General features: G+C 44.9%; 1 protein-coding gene across 1 annotated transcript in view; it reads left to right on the top strand.

The window, feature by feature from the left end:
- Window positions 1–85: 85 nt before the first annotated feature.
- Window positions 86–21,160, top strand: part of mrps11 (mitochondrial ribosomal protein S11) — a 34,322-nt gene continuing 13,247 nt past the window's right edge. The window contains exons 1-4 of the mRNA XM_068018054.1: window positions 86–244; window positions 3,641–3,769; window positions 5,416–5,514; window positions 13,556–13,685. Of these exons, the coding sequence (XP_067874155.1) occupies window positions 180–244; window positions 3,641–3,769; window positions 5,416–5,514; window positions 13,556–13,685 (423 nt within the window). The 5' untranslated portion in view covers window positions 86–179. The remainder of the gene's footprint in view (window positions 245–3,640; window positions 3,770–5,415; window positions 5,515–13,555; window positions 13,686–21,160) is intronic.

The following is a 21,160-nucleotide window of genomic DNA, read 5'->3' on the forward strand; positions in this document are numbered from 1 at the left end:
AATCTGCTGTTAAATTCCTTTGTAGTTTTTCATTTAGTGAATAAATACATACACTGGTGTAGATAAGCACCCCCCCCCCCTTGGGTGTTGGTGGCATCTGTGAGCCTGGGCCTACTCTAAGGAAACCGGGCCTGGGAACTCGATTACAGCGCAGGCGCTTAACCGCACACACATACACGATGCTAGGGGTACGGAGTGTGCTGTGCAGGCTGGGCTGTGGGCTGCTGCAGGCTACAGGCGGCTGGTGAGTAGATGCGCCTGCTAGGTCACATTTCCATGGGGACCAGATGCCCCTCGCCCCGCCCTTCGTTGACAGGAGGCCGCTCGGCCCCTTGGCTGGCTGCTCACTGAGTCCCACACTTTCAGTCAGCAGCATCTCTAGAACATCGCCCGACTTCACTCCAATACCGCTGAAATCTTTATACAGCCCACTGTCACCTCTAAACTCCATCATTCCAACATCTGTCCTTGCTAGTTTAACCATAATCACTAAAAAATATTATCTGGTCATCCTCCTCCTTCTTTGGCCTCCTTGTCTCGGGAGACAATGGGTAAGCGCCTGGAGGTGGTCAGTGGTTTGTAAAGCAGCGCCTGGAGTGGCTATAAAGGCCAATTCTAGAGTGACAGACTCTTCCACAGGTGCTGCAGATAAAATTGGTTGTCGGGGCTGTTACACAGTTGGCTCTCCCCTTGCACTTCTGTCTTTTTTCCTGCCAACTGCTAAGTCTCTTCGACTCGCCACGCTTAGCCCCGCCTTTATGGCTGTCCGCCAGCTCTGGCGATCACTGGCAACTGTCTCCCACGACTTGTGGTCAATGTCACAGGAGTTCATGTCGGATTTGCAGACGTCTTTAAAGTGGAGACATGGACGGCCGGTGAGTCTGATGCTAGTGATGAACTCGCTATACAATGTGTCCTTGGGGATCCTGCCATCTTCCATGCAGCTCACATGGCCAAGCCATCTCAAGCACCGCTGGCTCGGTAGGGTGTATATGCTGGGGATGTTGGCTGCCTCAAGGACTTCTGCATTGGAGATACGGTCCTGCCAACTAATGCCAAGGATTCTCCGGAGGCAGCGAAGATGGAATGAGTTGAGATGTCAGTCTTGGTTGACATACGTTGTCCAGGCCTCACTGCCGTAGAGCAAGATACTGAGGACACAGGCTTGAAACACTTGGACTTTTGTGTTTCATGTCAGTGCGCCATTTTCCCACACCCTCTTGGCCAATCTGGACATAGCAACGGACGCCTTTCCCATGCGCTTGTTGATTTCTGCATCGGGAGATAGGTTACTGGTGATAGTTGAGCCTAGGTAGGTGAACTCTTGAACTACTTCCAGAGCGTGGTCGCCGATATTGATGGATGGAGCATTTCTGACGTCCTGTCCCACGATGCTAGTTTTCTTGAGGCTGATGGTTAGGCCAAATTCGTTGCAGGCAGCCGCAATCCTGTTGATGAGTCTGCAGACACTCTTCCGTGTGGGATGCTAATGCAGCATCATCAGCAAAGAGGAGTTCCCTGAAGAGGACTTTCCGTACTTTGGTCTTCGCTCTAAGATGGGCAAGGTTGAACAACCTGCCATCTGATCTTGTATGGAGGAACATTTCTTCTTCTGAAGACTTGAACGCTTGTGAGAGCAGCAGGGAGAAGAAGATTCCAAACAGTGTAGGTGTGAGAACACAGCCCTGTTTCACGCCACTCAGGATAGGAAGGGGGTCTGATGAGGCACCACTATGCTGAATTGTGCCTTTCATATTGTCATGGAATGAGGTGATGATACTTAGTAGCTTTGGTGGACATCTGATCTTTGCTAGTAGTCTGAAGAGACCACGTCTGCTGACGAGGTCAAAGGCTTTGGTGAGATCTGTGAAAGCAACGTAGAGGGGCATCTGTTGTTCGCAGCATTTCTCCTGTAGCTGGCGAAGGGAGAACAGCATGTGTCTTAGGGTAGACACGTTCAGCCAGCTTCTGGAGTCTGTTTAAAATGACTCGAGCGAAGACTTTCCCCACTATGCTGAGCATAGTCCTTCCCAGGGGCTTTTCTGCTGGCTAGAGAATCAACGGCATCACTGAGTTCCGATTTTGTTGGCTGTTCGTCCAGCTCATCCATGACTGGCAGAGACTGGGCTGCATTGAGGGCGGTATCAGTGCCAACATTTTCCCTGGAGTACAGTTCTAGGTAGTGCTCCACCCAGCGCTCCATTTGCTTGCGTTGGTCAGTGATCGTTTCCCCTGGTCATTATCACGTTGCTATTTGTGGGATCTTGCTGTGTGCAAACTGACTGAAGTTTAGTCATGAAGGAAACACAGCAAAAATTCATGAAAGGTGCTGCCTAAATCTGAGTCTTTTTTCCCCATCTTCTATAAATCCAAATTTGTCCAAAAATACATAAATATGGTGTCCCACTTTCTCCCCAAACCCCGTCCTGACTGACTTGGTTCCTAGTTGAGGAAAAAAAAATTTCACCCAGAGGATGGTTGGAATCTGGAACACACTGCCTGAAGGGGTGGTAGAGGCAGGAACCCTCACAACATTTAAGAAGTATTTAGGTGAGCACATGAAATGCCATAGCATACAAAGCTACGGGCCAAGTGCTGGAAAATGGGATTAGAATAGATAGATGCTTGATGGTTGGCACAGACACGATGGGCCGAAGACCCTGTTTCTGTGTTGTATAACTGTATGACTCTAGCCTCTGTCAGCATTGTTTTTTTCCATAAATCTTTCCAAAGCATCACCTCACCCTTTCTCTGCAATCTGCTTAATCTCTACATCGCTTCCTAAACACTCCATACCTGTAACTCTAGCCTTCCAGGCACCTCCCTTCCATTTATCTCATCATTAGTGGCAGCACCTTCAACCACCTCAATCCTAATTCTTAGCATTCAGTCTCTGAAGCTCTTCATCTCTTTGACCAAACTTTTGCCCACCCCTCCTAACCTTCCCCTCCTAGCTCAGCATCAGTTTCCTTATTCCTAATTCAAATGATACTACTTGAATGCAAGTGGTACATCTTCTTGTTGTTTTCTGTTTCCCAGGTGTTGAAAATAATCACACTTTAAACTTGGAGAAGCTTGAGCTTTTCACTTATTTGTTTGGTCAGCCACCATACTGCCTGCTGTCGGACTGACCAGAATGGTTTCTGTTACATATCACATGACACTCCATTGCAGCCTTGAATGTGGTCCCACTGGAACACTTACACATAACTATTTCCTAGCACAGTATAACAATATATAACAGCAAGTTGTTGTTGAATGACCAATTAATCTGGTTTTGTTGATGTTTGAGAAAGAATGTTGGCCAGGGCATGGAAACCTCCCTGCTCCTCTTCCTCTTTCTCATCCAAGAAAACCAGTCTTATCCAATCTCTTACCCAAAACTTACCCAGTACTGATATATATAAAAATGCAAATCTTTGGCCTCCACATCCTTAACCAAAGTAACAGGTTTAAAACCAGGAGTTCAGTAGCATAGAAGGGTAGCGATGGGGTAAAATATTCACTGTCACAGGGCCATAGTATGAGTTCTGAATATTGCAGATATTAAAGTAAATTCACTCTATTTTCTTTGCTTAAATCTTTATTGTGTTGAGTTTTATTTGTATTCATGCTAACTTGCCTACACTTCTTCTCCCAGTTCTCATGTTAGTTCAGTGGAGAGCCAGTGTCGTCTGGTACACGCAAGTTTACAGAAGCTGCAGGAGCTAGCAGAAAAGGAGAGCAACTCCACAGAGCTAACACACGCCAGGCATTCAGCAGATTTCAGGTATTCCATCTCCTTTGTCAGTTACACTGTTTTAAACTAGATATCTGTTGGGGGAAACCAAATGTCGAATTTTGAACGAGTCAGTCCAATTTCAGGAATGGCCACCCAAAAATTATGATGTTTGAAAACTGAACTGGGAAATCCTGTTTTCTGAGACAGGATCTCAATAAAGGCCACAAGCAAAATGATTTTCACGTGGAGCCAGGTCCCATTTTGCAAATTCGAAATCAGACTAGTTCACACAAGTAAACAATCTTTTTCAGTTGCCCAGTCTGCCTTTAAAATGGATAAAAAGTGCTTCACCTTTTCCTGTCTGGTAATTGTACAGAACTTTTCCAGATAGCCTCTGTTTAATGCTGTAAAATCTAAAATGTATAGTAGGCTGTACTACAATTGTTTTCGAGGCTAGAGAGCAGAGAAATTTGCCAGGGCTCCTGTTCAGGCTCACTATCCACTGACCTGGTTTAAAAGTCGACATTGGGTGAGTACAGGAATGAGCTCGACTGTCAGTCAAATGGCTTGCTGACAATCACTTTCTAAAGGAGAACAAACTGTGCTCAGGACATCCTAAAGTGCTTCATAGCTAATACATTACTTTTGAATTGTTGTCACTGTTTTGGAGGCAATCGCAGCAACCAATTTGTACACAGCAAAGTTTTACAAAAACAGTGGGATAGTGACCAGTTAATCTGTTTTGGCAGCATTTGTTGAGGGAGAAATTTTGCCACATCACTGGGAAAACCTCTGCCCATCTGTGGAAAATGTGCAATGGGATCTTCAATATTTGCCTGAACAGGCAGGTGGGGCTGGTTTAATGTCTCATCCAAAAGACAGTACCTCTGATAATGCAGCACCTCCACACGTACAGCTTACATTATGTGGTCAAGTTTGGCAATGGAATTCTGATTCAGAAGTGAGTGTGCTAGGAATAGGTGCTGATAATTCAGCCCCTCAAACCTGTTCCACCGTTTAATTAGATGGTGGTTGATCTGTACCTCAACTCCATTCACCTGCCATGTAAGTGAATGTGCTATCACTTAGCCACCTGCCAGTATGGAGAATGGCCAGCAACATTATGAACCAGAGGGCTACCTGTGTCCATGGAACAATACTTCAAGAAGAATCAATGTCTTAAGGTGAGGATATTTGGGGAGAGCATAGTAAGGAATCTGCTGTTGTGTCTGGTAAGCATTGAGCAGACTCATTATCTGCTGGTGTGACTTGAAAGCATTGTGTGAATCACACTCAACTTTTCCACCTAGCTTTATGGTAGATGTTGTAAAACTCTCACTTCATGTTTACAAATTCCTCACAAAACATTAACTATTGTATAGATCAGAAGATTCATTTCCATGAATTAATAACTGCAGTTAAACAGGCAAAGCTGGGTCATGGTCACAGATGGTACTGAATGCTGCAATTTCTCAGGCCAACTGGGTTTACCATGAGGGACAAAAAAAAATGCTGTTCCATGATGGACCTACTGCCTTTGTAAGAGCAGTATACCCAATTAAAAGACCCAACGTTGCAGTCCAGTAGACTACTGGATATTGATAAAACTGATGACATTTCCAAACAGGAGATTAAATTCAGGCTTTATTATTATTTATACTGTAGAATGATTATTATTTATCTGTTGCTCACAGTATCCTACCTCCAATGCCAGGACAGGAGAGCCCTTTATGCTGGGGAGGCAAAAAGTATGAAGAGCTACACATAGTGCATATCAAGGCAACATATAATAAGTAAGTATTCGATGCGGTGATGTTTAGTGACTAATATTGGATTCGCTAGTTTGAGCTGAGTAGTGGTTGGGACAGTATAATTGGCCTCACTTTCCTGAGTTAAGAAACAGAAGAAAATTAGCTGACTGCTGACCCCATATCCATTGATTCCTGCCGGAAAGTACACATGTGAATGTTTGTTGAGGACAAGATTAGGCATGACTTTGATTGACCATATGATCAAATAGCTTTGAGACACTCATTGTTCACGTAAAAAGTGGTCACTTGGTCATTGCCTTCGGGAGAGAAGCTTGATAGAGGAAGAAAAAAATGGCAGTGAAAAATCAGATTGCTGGGCTGCAGCCTTAAAGCAGGTGTAGATGCTGCAATGTCAACAGTGTCTCTCACTAGAGTGAACATTCGAATTAAATCAATAATTCATTTGAAGTAGGTGATGCAGAAAGCATTACATTTTAGAATTAGATCTGTACAAAATATATAAAGCACTAGCAATACCCGAAGCCTTGAAAGGCTTATTAACTTTTGATTTTTTAAAAATTAAATCAATACATTCAGACTATAGTAAGTTAATTTTATGAAAATACCAATAACTCCTTCCGAAGCAACCAAAGCAGTCCTATATTTAGATATGGAAATTATTATTTTATGATTTTGAGGTTAAAAATTAATATTTTTCTCCTGCTTCCCCTCTATCCAGGGTACTTCTGCGGCGCAGTGGTTAGCACCGCAGCCTCACAGCTCCAGCGACCCGGGTTCAATTCTGGGTACTGCCTGTGTAGAGTTTGCAAGTTCTCCCTGTGTCTGCGTGGGTTTCCTCCGGGTGCTCCGGTTTCCTCCCACAAGCCAAAGACTTGCTGGTTGATAGGTTAATTGGCCATTATAAATTTCCCCTAATATAGGTAGGTGGTAGGGAAATATAGGGACAGGTGGGGATGTGATAGGAATATGGAATTAGTGTAGGATTAGTATCAATGGGTAGTTGATGGTCGGCACAGACTCGGTGGGCCGAAGGGCCTGTTTCAGTGCTGTATCTCTGTAACTGTAACTGTAACTAGCCCTGAACCTACATTTCTCTCTGGTTTCTGTCCTGTGTCAGCTGTGGCTCAGTTGGTAGCCCTTTCACCTCTGAGTCAGACGTTTCTGGATTCAAGTCTCACTCCAAGATTTGACCACAAAAATCAAGGCTGACACTCCAGTGCAGTACTGAGGGAGTGCTGCACTGCCAGAGGAGCCATCTCTCGAATGAGATGTTAAACTGAGGCCCCGTTGCCCTTGCAGGTGGACGTAAAAAATCCCATGGCACTATTTCAAAGAAGAGCAAGATGTTATCACCGGCCTCCACATCCAAAGGATCATCCTCCGCCATTTCTGCCACGTTCAGCGTGATGCCACTACCAAACGCATCTGTCCCTCCCCTCCCCTGTCAGCATTCCGAAGGGATCGTTCCCTCTGCGACACCCTGGTCCATTCCTCCATTACCCCCAGCACCTCGTCCCCTTCCCACGGCATCTTCCCATGCAATTGCAGGAGGTGTAACACCTGCCCTTTTACCTCCTCTCTCCTCAATATGCAAGGCCCCGAACACTCCTTGCAGGTGAAGCAGCGATTTACTTATACGTCTTTCAATATAGTATATTGTATTTGCTACTCACAATGTGGTCTGCTCTACACTGGGGAGCCCTAACACAGATTGGGTGACCACTTTACGGAACACCTCCGCTCAGTCCGAAAGCATGACTCCAAGCTTCTGGTTGCTTGCCATTTTAACGCACTCCCTCCTTTCATGCCTCTATATCTGTCCTGGGATTGCTGCATTGTTCCAGTGAGCATCAACACAAGCTCGAGGAACAGCATCTCATTTACCGATTAGGCACACTACAGCCTGCTGGACTGAACATTGAGTTCAATAATTTCAGAGCATGGTGGGGCCCCCCTTTTTATTTTTAGTTATCTTTTCTTTATTATTTATTTATTTCAGTTTGTTTCATTCATCATTTTTTTTACCATGTGCCTACTCATTGTTTTTTTTCATGTTTGGGCCAGAGCTGTTCATTTTTCTGTCAATTAACACTCTCTCTGCACGAGCGCTTTGTCTTTCAGCACACAATTAACATACCGTTTGCCTTTGCTCCATGACCTTCTGGTCAGTTATTCTCTGTAACCTTGTCCTATCAACGCCTTCTCTTTGGTTATCTCTTGCCTCACCCCCGCTTTATTTGCTTAAAACCTATTACATTTCTAACATTTGCCAGTTCTGATGAAGTGTCACTGACCTGAACCGTTAACTCTGCTTCTCTCTCCACAGAAGCTGCCAGACCGGCTGAGTATTTCCAGCATTTCTTGTTTTTATTCCAGATTTCCAGCATCTGCAGTATTTTGCTTTTATTATTATGTTATCACCGGTGTTCTGGCCAATAATTATCCCTCAATCAACATCACAAAAACAGATTATCTGGTTATTAACATATTTCTGTTTGTGGAAGCTTGCTGTGTGCAAATTGACTTCTGCGTTTCCTACATTACAGCATTAACTACACTTCAAAAATAGTTGGCAGTACAGCGCTTTTGGACGTCCGGTGGTCGTGAAAGGTGCTTTTTTTTTTATTCGTTTCATGGGATGTGGGTGTTGCTGGCCAGGCTAGCATTTATTGCCTATCCTATTTATTGCCCATGAGAAGGTGGTAGTGAGCTGCTTTCTTGAACCGCTGCAGTCCATGTGGGGTAGGTACACCCACACTGCTGTTAGGAAGGGAGTTCCAGGATTTTGACCCAGCGACAGTGAAGGAACGGTGATATAGTTCCAAGTCAGGATAGTTTGTGGCTTGGAGGGGAGCTTGCAGGTGGTGGTGTTCCCACGCACCTGCTGCCCTTGTCCTTCTTTGTGGTAGAGGCCGTGGGTTTGGAAGGTGCTGCCTGAGTAGCCTTGGTGTGTTGCTGTAGTGCATCTTGTAGATGGTACACACTGCTGCCACTGTGCATTGGTGGTGGAGGGAGTGAATGTTCGTGGATGGGGAGCCAATCAAGCGGGCTGCTTTGTCCTGAATGGTGTTGAGCTTCTTGAGTGTTGTTGGAGCTGCACCGATCCAGACAAGTGGAGAGTATTTCATCATACTCCTGACTTGTGCCTTGTAAATGGTGAACAGGCATTGGGGAATCAGGAGGTGAGTTACTTGCCGCAGGATTCCTAGCCTCTGACCTGCTGTTGTAGCCACGGTATTTATATGGCTACTGTAGTTCAGTTTCTGGTCAATGGTAACCCCCAGGATGTTGATAGTGCGGGATTCAACGATCGTAATGCCGTTGAATATCAACGGGAAATAGTTAAGTTCTCTCTTGTTGGAGATGGTCATTGCCTGGCACTTTGTGTGGCACGAATGTTACTTGCCACTTATCAGCCCAAGCCTCGATATTGTCCAGGCCTTGCTGCATTTCTACACAGACTGCTTCAGTATCTGAGGTGTCACAAATGGTGCTATTGTGCAATTATCAGTGAATATCCCCACTTCTGACATTATGATGGAGGAAAGGTCATTGATGAAGCAGCTGAAGATGGTTGGGCCTGGGACACTACCCTGAGGAACTCCTGCAGTGATGTCCTGGAGCTGAGATGATTGACCTGCAATAACCACAACCATCTTCCTTTGTGCTAGGTACGATTCCTACCAGTTTTCCCCCTGATTCCCATTGACTCCAGTTTTGCTAGGGCTCCTTGATGCCATACATGGTCAAATGCTGCCTTGATGTCAAGGGCAGGTTCTCTCACCTCACCTCTGGAGTTCAGCTCTTTTTTGTCCATGTTTGAACTAGGGCTGCAGTGAGGTCAGGAGCTGAGTGGACCTGGCTGAACCAAAACTGAGCGTCACTGAGCAGGTTATTGCGAAGCAAATGCTGCTTGATAGCACTGTCAATGACACCTTCCATCACTTTACTGATGATCAAGAGTAGACTGATGGGGCGGTAATTGGCCGGGTTGGATTTGTCCTGCTTTTTGTGTCGATTGATGCCAGTGTTGTAGCTGTACTGGAATAGCTTGGCTAGGGGTGTGGCAAGTTCTGGAGCACAGGTCTTCAGTACAATTGCCGTAATGTTGTCAGGGCCCGTAGCCTTTGCAGTATCCAGTCCCTTCAGTCGTTTCTTGATATCACGCGGAGTGAATCGAATTGGCTGAAGACTGGCATTTGTGATGCTGGGGACTTCAGGAGGAGTCCGAGATGGATCATCCACTCTGCCGTTCTGGCTGAAGATTGTTGCACATGCTTCAGTCTTATCTTTTGCACTGATGTGCTGGGCTCCCCCATCATTGACGGTGGGGATATTTGTGGAGCCACCTCCTCCAGTTAGTTGTTTAATTGTCCACCACAATTCATGACTGGATGTGGCAGGACTGCAGAGCGTAGACCTGATCCGTTGGTTGAGGGATCACTTAGCTCTATCGCATGCTGTTTACGCTATTTGGCATGCAAGTAGTCCTGGGTTGTAGCTTCACCAGTTCGACACCTCATTTTGAGATATGCCTAGTGCTGCTCCTGGCATGCCCTCCTGCACTCTTCATTGAACCAGGGTTGATCCCCCAGCTCGATGGTAATGGTAGAGTGGGGGATATGCCCGGCTATGAGGGTACAGATTGCAGTTGAGTACAATTCTGCTGCTGCTGATGGCGCACAGCACCTCATGAATGCCCAGTTTTGCACTTTAGATCTATTTGAAATCTATCCCATTTAGCACGGTGATAGTGCCACACAACACAGTGGAGCGTATCCTCAGTGTGAAGACGGGACTTTGTCTCCACAAAGACTGTGCGATGGTCACTCCTACCAATACTGTCATGTACAGATGCATCTGCGGCAGGCAGGATGAGGTCAAGTATGTTTATCCCTCTTGTTGGTTCCCTCATCACCTGCTGCAGACCCAGTCCTTTAGGACTCGGTCAGTAGTGGTGCGACTGAGCCACTCTTGGTGATGGACATTGAAGTCCCCCACCCAGCGTACATTCTGCGCCCTTGCCACCCTCAGTGCTTCCTCCAAGTGATGTTCAACATGGAGGAGTACTGATTCATCAGCTGAGGGGGGGCAGTAAGTGGTAATCAGTAGGAGATTTCCATGCCCATGTTTGACCTGATACCATGAGACTTCATGGGGTCCGGAATCGATGTTGAGGACTCCCAGGGAAACTCCCTCTCGACTGTATACCACTGTGCCGCCACCTCTGGGTCTGTCCTGCCGGTGAGACAGGACATATCTCGGGATGGTGAAGATTGTGTCTGGGACATTGTCTGTAAGGTATGATTCCATGAGTATGACGTTGTTCGGCTATTGCTTGACTAGTCTGTGGGACGACTCTCCCAACTTTGACACATGCCCCCAGATGTTAGTAAGGAGGACTTTGCAAGGTCGACTGGGCTGGTTTTGACATATAAATGCAAGTCTTTCTTTTCCTATCTTTTCCCCCCCCCCCCATCATGAGTTTGTTTAGTTCCTCTGACCCACCTCCTGCACCCTTGACCTCATTCCCTCTGAACTGCTGGCTACCCAATTTTCCCTTGTGACCTTCATTCTCTCTGACTGCGAACAGTTTGTTCTGCTCAGGTACTGTTCCCCTCCCATTTAAAACCATCTTCAACAGTCCTCGACTCAAAAGAGCACCCTTGAATCCTGTGTCCTTCAGGCAAATTGCCACCCCATCTCCAACCTCCTTTTGTTCTCCAAACTTCTTGACTGTGCTGTCACCTCCTAAATTTGTGCCCTCTTTCCCATAACTCCCTGTTTGAATCTCTCCAATCAGAATTCTACCTCTGCCACAGTACCAAAATGCTGATAAAGTCACAAGAGACCTTGAGAAGGACGATAGCATAGTGGTAATGTTACTGGACTGGTAATACAGAGGCCAGGACTAATGCTCCAGAGACATGTGTTCAAATCCCACCACAGCAGCTGGAGGAATTTAAATTCAATTAACTCATAAATCTGATGCTTACTCATTAACAATCATGAACCAGATTGTCATTAAAAACCCATCTGATTCACTAATGACATCCAGGAGAGGAAATCTGCCATCCTTACCCAGTCTGGACTCCAGATCTACAGCAGTGTGGTTGGCTCTTTAACTGGCATAGCAAGCCCTTCAGTTGCATCAGACTGCTGCAGACTTGAGCACTGTGGGTGTACCTACACCACATGGACTGCAGCAGTTCAAGAAGGCAGCTCACCACCACCTTCTCAAGGGCAATTAGGGATGGGCAATAAATGTTGGCCTTGCAAGTGATGCTCATATCTCAAGAATGAATTTTTAAAAAATCCTCTGACTGATCATAGTGCGTTATCCTTTTCCATTTTCCTTGACCACTCCACAACATTTGACACGGTTGACCACAGCATCCTCTAAAGCCTCTCCATTGTCTAGCTCGATGGGCTGACCTTGTTTGGTTGCATTCTTACCTATCTGATTGTAGCCAGAACATCTCTGGGAAAGGTTTCTCTTCCCACTGCTTCATCATTACCTCTGGCGAGCCCAAAGACCTCTGCCTGGCTCCACCTTTTCCTTATCTACATGCTTCCCCCTTGGTGCTATCATCCACAGTCATGGTACCAGCTTTCACGTGTATGCTGATGACACTCAAGTCTTTCTCGCCACCACCTCTCTCAATCTCTCACTGCCTCTGCATTTTCCAATCTTGGATAAGTCACAGTTTTTTCTAGCTAAACATTGGGAAGACCAAAGTCATCATCTTAGGACCCCACCCTAAACTTTGTGCCTTTCCCACCAATTGAAATACCTCCCCAACCATGGTCTTAGACCAAACCACAGTGTTCTTAGATAATGTCCTATTCGACTTCCAGCTGATTTTCCAACACTATATTATCTCCATCATAAATACCACCTACTTCCACCTTCATAACATAAACTGCCTTAGCCCATCTGCCACTGAAACCATCATCCAGGCCGGTCATCACCAGATCCAGTTATTCTGTTGCTGTCATGGTTGGTCTCATCATTCACCCTTCATAAACTTTAGGTCATCCAAAACCTTTCTGCCTTCATCTTATCTGGCACTGTCTCACTCACCCATCACTCCTGTCCTTAAGAACCTACAGTGAGCCCAGGTCTCCCAACACCTCAAATTTAAAATTTCCATTCTCATATTTAAATTTCTTTGTAGCCTCATCCCTCCCTATCTCTGTAACCTCCTCCAGCCCTACAATTCTCCCCCACAAAATCTCTATTGTTCTGACTCCAGCACATCCCCCTCCCCACCTCCGCTCCTGCCCCACTCCTCTCCATCCCACCATTGGCAGCTGTCCCTTCAGCCACATAGACCCATATTCTGGAATTCCCTCCTTAAACCCCTTGCCTTTTCACATCTCCTCCTTTAAGACCTTCCTTAAAACTCTTTGGCTTAATTTTTGGTCATCCCTCTTAATATATCCTTCTTTCCTGTGACGTCCATTGTTTGATGATGCCTTTTTGAAATGCCTTGGGGTGTTTTATTTAATGATAAATGTGCTGTGTAAATACAGATTTTTGTTGTAGTTTTTTTAAAAATTGAAATATTCTTCCATGGGGAGGACTGGATGGAGCAGTGAGTGGGATACTGGTCTTTGACATCTAAGTTTAAATACAGCTCAGACTGTCAAGATGGACATCTCCTCTACTAGCTGAAATGACATTGGGGTCATCTCAACCCATTACCCAAAAATAATGTACCCACAGCACTAAACTATCCCTAGTTTGGCAGTAATTGGCAATCTTGCCCAAGGAGGTTGAGGCTAGTGTGAGGTTTACGGGAAAAATGCCACAATGTAGTATGGGATATGGGGCTCTTCTGTGACCCAGGCAGAGTGGAGAGATCTTTAGTCTGCATGTAATCTTGCTGTATCTGACGTGGGATTGTTCCAAATGGAATTGTATATCAGCACTAACATTCTTTACCTCAATGAACACCAATTAAACAAAATGTGTAGTAACTGAAAGATGATTAACAAATTTCCAGTGATTCTTTGCCCCCCTTTTTCTGTCACTTACACACTATTGTTTTGTTCTAAGCACACACATTCAGGTTACTACCAAGGAGGGGCAGAGCATGGTGCGGACTTCATGTGGTACCGAAGGGTTTAAGAATGCAAAGAAGGGGACCCCAATTGCAGCTCAGACTGCCGGCATTTCAGCAGCAGTGGTAAAACAGCATTCCTTTTCCAGTATAAATGCTTAGTTTAAACCCGTTCAACAAATTGGCTCTGTTTTTCATCACTGCATCTGGGAAACCTTTTCTTGCTTTTCTTTTTTCTTTTAGCTTTATTAATCCCCATGTGCATGATTCACTAAACTGCTTTTAGGGGCTCAATTGCACTGTGATTTTAAATGGTTGCCTTTCAGCTGAAGAGTCCAATCAACACAAACTGATGTGATAGTTTCCTCTCTCTGCTGGCTGTACATGAATTAAGTTTAGGCAGTCTCAATCCAGTTAATAGTAGACATGTTCACACAGGACCAAACTGCCTCCAATTTGGCATTCAACCAGTGATTTTAGAGAAGCCGCAAAGATGGCTGGTATGAGAAATGAAAATGTAACACTGGTGTAGTAAGGATTTCTCTTTGATTTTTGCATTGGTATATCATTACCATAGGAGAGATGGAGTTGATGTGCCCTAGAAATGCTTGACTGAGCAGTGTAGAGGGAGCTTTACTCCAAATCTAGCCTATTCTCTGCCTTGTCAGGGAACGCTTGATTTTGAAACTGGTTCCATTCCTGAGTGTCTGTTGAGCACATAAATTCATCAATAACAAGTGGCCTTTTCCTGACGAGAATCAGGTACTGTTCTATACCTACTCCCATGCAGAGTGGCTCTATGTAACCCCCATACAGTTTTCTGGTTGATGGAAGGTTGAGTCTCAGCAATAATTGATAGGATCTGCCAATTGTATCCATGCATTATATATTTAGATCATTGTTTCCATCTATGGGGAAATACCAAGCCATCGATTAGAGACTTTGCCCAGTTTTTTTCACTTCCATGCTCCTCAGCCTATGATTTTCTGCCATTCAGAAGCAGAAAAGCCTGGTCCTTGTATAATTTATCAATATTTTTTTCTAAAATTATATTCCAATCCTGTTTTCTGGGGCCCTGTTTGGTGGAGCTGTGTTGATGTAAGACTACCCTGAACTCACTGTCGAGAAAATGTTGTGAACGGGTGCACTGAGCACACGCTTATGTGAAGTGCAGAGAGAAGTGAGGGGAAAAGCTCCGGGATAGCCTTTCTACCTACTTAGCACTGAGATCACTCAGATCCGGTTTTTGCACTACGATGCTGTTGCTGGCGGCGCAGTGCAAGCTCATTACAGGTTTGAAAAATATGTAAATAACAACAGGAGCTCCCAAGCCCTCATTTTGTGTGGTTTTCCCCAGAGAAGTAACATTCAACAAAAATAGGTGCATTTCAAACCTCACTTTCTGGATATTAATGATGTTCTATTGGAGGAGTTCTGTTGGATTGGTTTTGGAAGGTGCAACATATCTTGATCTGTTTTGGGTTTCCATTGCACTTAGCTGGCTGTATTGTTTTTGGTCAATCTTTGTTATTTTGCTTTTTTAGATATTTTCAATTTCTTTCTACACCTACCATTGCAGGGAGTTGAACTCTATTTCAGCACCCTCAGCTTGGAAGATGGGAATTCCCCTTGCCCTCAGTTGAGTTGGAGGTTAAGAATGTGCAAAGGCAGATCTGCCTGCATCTGATGTGATCTGCCCCAAGCCACTGTTAACCCTGGAGGCCAGTCTGTAAACGCTATTACAGTTACTTGTATGGCAGAGGAGATGTGACTTTGTAACCTATACTCCATGGAGGCTTCTGTCCTGGATTGTGACTTTTTGTTGCACAAGCAAAAAAGTAGTCAAACTAGCAGTTTGAAGGGGCACATGCACAGTGACAGACTTGCACCCAACCTACAAGTCAACCTTGTATCAGCAAGTGACCACACAAGAGCTGTGTTAAGATACCTTGAGATGTAACACTCTTGAAAGATGTCTGTGTGGCAACACTTTCAATTGTACCTTCCATCTTGAATGTGTGGTTTATGAATTACATAGAAATTAGAACATGGAAACGGGTCACTTGGCCCGTCAGTTAGTGTTGATGTTTATTCTCCACATGAGCGGTAGTCCTGATCCCATATGTGTGAGATGCAACAAAAAAGCCGTATGTTTGTGTGAGGACTTGGCTTGAGTGAGCTGTAAATGTGGAACAGAGTGACAGGCAACTCTTGATAGCATGCAAGCTGGGGCCATCTACTTGGTGCTGTCATGTTGCCTTACCAGTTTCCTTAAATGTGCTCTCACCTTCTGCATCTATTCCTAGCTCCAATAGATAGTGTGCATAGCATTGAACAGGATTAATAGCTGCTGCCAGGATGGTGCACTGCTGAACTCTGGGGAGGGTGCCCTGAAGTTCCAAAAAGGCAATCCTCCTTGCACCCACACAATACCAATGCACACCACCCACTTGGCCAGCTACCAAACACCAAGTCTGTTATAGGCCCACAGGCTCAGTTTTGTCCCTCCACATTGAGTTTTCTTTTACTTCTTTCTTGTTTCTTACCCCCAGTCCCCCAAATCAGACTTGGCAAAGGCTGTTGTATTTAAAATTCTATGTGTAGTTTTGTTAAGTCTGAAACAGTATTTGTCCTCATAAGCAACCACTTAGCTTTTATGTGTTCACACCTCTTTAAATTTGAGTTGATGGCCAGATTGTGCATCTCAGAATAGGCTATCTCGCTACACAAGACTAAATCTGTGAGTCTGCTGATAACAATTATTCTGATGAGCTAACCCCACAAAATTGTAGGCAGTCTCCTTGCTATGTTGAATAGCTTTGTACCAGCAACCAAGCCGAAAAATCTTAAACCTAACCTAGATTGCAAGGTACCAGGGAACCCACAGTAAAAAGTTGGCAGATGGGAAAGAATTAAACTCAAATGAAATGTGATATTGGACAGGTCCACTCAACCATCCATATGTACTGCAATAAGACTGAGATTAACATGGGTAGGTGTTTATCTGTTACGATGGTGACTTAATATCTTGAAATAAAATCTTCTGATTCTTAAAGATCTCATTGGAGGCCCTCTCAGACATGTAATTGATCTGATGGAAATATGAGAAGAGTCACAATAAGTATATAATTAGCTTTAAGTCCATTTAGAGATGGGTGCTGGCTTTCTGCAATCTGATCAGTTCTTCTGGTCAGAGCATTATGAATGTGACTATTTTTCAATGAAGTGAGAAGCTCCATTTGCCAGTGCTTTTTTAAATGTGCTTAGAGTGTTCCTTAAAACAGGATCTGGATGATAGTGATCTGGATCAGCTGAAAGACTCTTGCTTCGGTGTCCTCAGCTGTTTAGTTTTGTGTTGTTCCTGCACTAGCTCATTTTCCAGCAAGACTTACTCACTTTATATATGTTAAAAAAAAAACACAAACTTCTAACATTTTAATAGTTTAGTGTTGTTGTTTCCATTTTATTCAAGTCATAAAATAGTTTATAAAATCTATGCAGCAGCGTCTGCCTTTTAGCATGGTAATCTGTTTCATTAATGCTTTAACTCTGCCAAAAAAAAGAAACTCACTGCTATTTCTGTGTCACTGTTGGTGTAAAGCATAGATTTTTAAATCATGTTTGCTTACTAGCAAGTTATCTCTGTTTCTGTATATAAATTAGCATTTTTTCTCCCTTGGGTATGAGCCACTGTCTTGCAGAAACTGCGTAAGTGACTCCACAGTAGCATTTCAGAATTTGCAAGATTTCCTGGGGAAGTGCTGCTATTTATAGGAGACTTTCTCCACGCACACATACACACAAGACCATAGGCGTGAAAGGTGCATTCATCTTTGGCCTCCTTGTCTAGAGAGACAATGGGTAAGCGCCTAGAGATGGTCAGTGTTTTGTGAAGCAGCGCCTGGAGTGGCTATAAAGGCCAATTCTAGAGTGACAGACTCTTCCACAGGTGCTGCAGATAAAATTGGTTGTCGGGGCTGTTACACAGTTGGCTCTCTCCTTGCGCTTCTGTCCTTTTTCCTGCCAACTGCTAAGTCTCTTCGACTCGCCACACTTTAGCCCCGCCTTTATGGCTGTCCGCCAGCTCTGGCGATCGCTGGCAACTGACTCCCACGACTTGTGATCGATGTCACAGGACTTCATGTCGCGTTTGCAGATGTCTTTAAAGCAGAGACATGGACGGCCGGTGGGTCTGATACCAGTGACGAGCTCGCTGTACAATGTGTCCTTGGGGATCCTACCATCTTCCATGTGGCTCACATGGCCAAGCCATCTCAGGCGCAGCTGGCTTAGTAGGGTGTATATGCTGGGGATGTTGGCCGCCTCGAGGACTTCTGTGTTGGAGATACGGTCCTGCCACCTGATGCCAAGGATTCTCCGGAGGCAGCGAAGATGGAATGAATTGAGACGTCGCTCTTGGCTGACGTACGTCGTCCAGGCCTCGCTGCCGTAGAGCAAGGTACTGAGGACACAGGCTTGATATACTTGGACTTTTGTGTTCTGTGTCAGTGTGCCATTTTCCCACAATCTCTTGGCCAGTCTGGACATAGCAGAGGAAGCCTTTCCCATGCGCTTGTTGAATTCTGCATCGAGAGACAGGTTACTGGTGATAGTTGAGCCTAGGTAGGTGAACTCTTGAACCACTTCTAGAGCGTGGTCGCCGATATTGATGGATGGGGCATTTCTGACGTCCTGTCCCATGATGTTTGTTTTCTTGAGGCTGATGGTTAGGCCAAATTCGTTGCAGGCAGCCGCAATCCTGTCGATGAGTCTCTGCAGATACTCTTCAGTGTGAGATGTTAATGCAGCATCATCAGCAAAGAGGAGATCCCTGATGAGGACTTTCCGTACTTTGGTCTTCGCTCTTAGACGGGCAAGGTTGAACAACCTGCCACCTGATCTTATGTGGAGGAAAATTCCTTCTTCTGAAGACTTGAACGCATGTGAGAGCAGCAGGGAGAAGAAGATCCCAAACAGTGTAGGTGCGAGAACACAGCCCTGTTTCACGCCAATCAGGATAGGAAAGGGGTCCGGTGAGGCGCCGCTATGCTGAATTGTGCCTTTCATATTGTCATGGAATGAGGTGATGATACTTGGTAGCTTTGGTGGGCATCCAATCTTTTCTAGTAGTCTGAAGAGACCACATCTGCTGACGAGGTCAAAGGCTTTGGTGAGATCAATGAAAGCAACGTAGAGGGGCATCTGTTGTTCACGGCATTTCTCCTGTAGCTGGCGAAGGGAGAACAGCATGTCAATGGTGGATCTCTCTACTAGAAAGCCACACTGTGCCTCAGAGTAGACACACTCAGCCAGCTTCTGGAGCCTGTTTAAAGCGACTTGAGCAAAGACTTTCCCCGCTATGCTGTGCAGGGAGATTCCACGGTAGTTGTTGCAGTCACCGCGGTCACCCTTGTTCTTGTAGAGGGTGATGATATTGGCATCGCACATGTCCTGTGGTACTGTTCCCTCGTCCCAGCACAGGCAAAGCAGTTCGTACAGTGCTGAAAGTATAGCAGGCTTGGCACTCTTGATGATTTCAGGGATAATGCCGTCCTTCCCAGGGGCTTTTCCGCTGGCTAGAGAATCAATGGCATCACCGAGTTCCGATTTTGTTGGCTGTACGTCCAGCTCATCCATAACTGGCAGAGACTGGGCTGCATTGAGGGCAGTCTCAGTGACAACATTTTCCCTGGAGTACAGTTCTAGGTAGTGTTCCACCCAGCGGTCCATTTGCTTGCGTTGGTCAGTGATTGTGTCCCGATTTAGATTTGAGGGGGGCAGTCTTCTTGATGGTTGGCCCAAAAGCTCTCTTAATGCAATCATACATTCCTCTGATATTTCCGGTGTCAGAGGCCAGCTGAATATGACTGCATAGGTGTTGCCAGTAGTCATTTGCGCAGCGCCTGACTGTTCTTTGTGCAGCGCATCTGGCTGCTTTAAGTGCTACGGATGTTAACTCGCTGGGGGCTTTCTTGTAGTTCAGCAGTGCAGTGTGCTTAGCGGCTATGACAGGTTCCAGCTCTTCAATGTGAGATTGAAACCAGTCTGCATTCCGCTTCACACGTTTGCCATAGGTGGTCATTGCTGAGTCATAGGTGGCGTCTCTGATGTGGGCCCACTTGGTCCCTGCATCCCCTGTGGGAGTGTTTTGAAGGGCTTTTTCAAGTGAATTTAGAAACTTACGTAACAGCTGTGAATGAGAAATTCTGCTAGTCTTGATGCTTGGAGTGATGCAGCTTCTTTGGTTTGAGGCTAACCTTGCTGCACACCAGGGGGTGGTCGGTGTCGCAGTCCGTACTGTGGAAGCTGCGTGTGATTTGAACGCTGTTTAAAGAGGCTCGCCTTGTGACGATGAGGTCCAGCTGGTGCCAACGACGTGATCTTGGGTGCCTCCAAGAAACCTGGTGACAGGGTTTAGTGTGAAAGAATGAGTTGGTGATGCAGAGGTTATGATCGGTACACAAATCAAGCAGTCTCTGTCCATTCTCATTCATCCTTCCAATGCCATAGCGCCCAAGGCAGGAGGGCCATGAGTCATGGTTGGCCCCAACCAGATAGCAGCCATGAACTTTTCACTAAAAGTTTTAAAATGTGTTCAGACAATTAGCTGAAATTTTTATCTATTGAAATGTTGCGATAAATATTTTTGTGCTTCTTTCATTGGTATGAACTTTGAAGATGGGACATGACAGGTTTAATATTGCATATGAAGGAATAGCTCCAGCAGGGGGTGCTATTACCATATAAAATGCACACACTAAACAGTACAAAATTAAATATTAATTCATATCTATTTATGCATACCGTTGCAAGTTTCAGGTCTGTGATAGGTGTTCTTCTGAGTACAGTAGTGCTGTTCACTCCTGTAAGCAGTCAGTGCCTAATGTTCAGGAGCATGCCCAGTACTGTTCAATCTCTAATTTTACCAGAGTGTAATAGTAGGACCCCCATACCCTCGAATAAAACTGGATTGTATGTCTTTCACCTACACCCTTGTGCATTTCTCAAGTCTTTTTGAAAATGGACTGAGAAGAAGCCAGATATGAATCATGAAACTGGTTTATTTTACAAATGGCAAGTAAACAATCAAAGCAAATTCCACTCGATTCACTCAGTCTTGCTTGTTTTCTCAAAAAAAACCACATGACCTGTCCCCTTCATGAATTGGCTTGAGTATAAACAAATACAGTTATTTGAAAGGTGCAGAAAACTCTCCTGGAACACACAGTATTGGAGCAACGACGTCTGCAGGCTCTTAATTACAAACCAAGCCTGGGTTCTGATCTCCAGCATCAACAGCAATTAATGTTTGAATTAACTCAGAGTTTCTGTAATCTTAGGGGCACGTACTTTCGTATAATCTTTGTGTCACTCAATAACAACATATCCTGTGATTTGCTGGTAATTTATAAATTTAAAAAAATTGTGTGTAAGATTACTTCTTGTAACATTTCCTGTGTCATGCTTCTCTGTCACATTTAACGGTATGTAAATTTCTTCCATCAATTGTTTTAAACAAATAAAAGGGAGCCAGTCTTTTGGAATATACATAGAAACTACACCATTAACAGAAGATACCTTAGCACAGGAATCAGAAAATG

This window comes from Heterodontus francisci, chromosome 38 (assembly GCF_036365525.1).
Source record: "Heterodontus francisci isolate sHetFra1 chromosome 38, sHetFra1.hap1, whole genome shotgun sequence".
NCBI lineage: Eukaryota > Metazoa > Chordata > Chondrichthyes > Heterodontiformes > Heterodontidae > Heterodontus > Heterodontus francisci.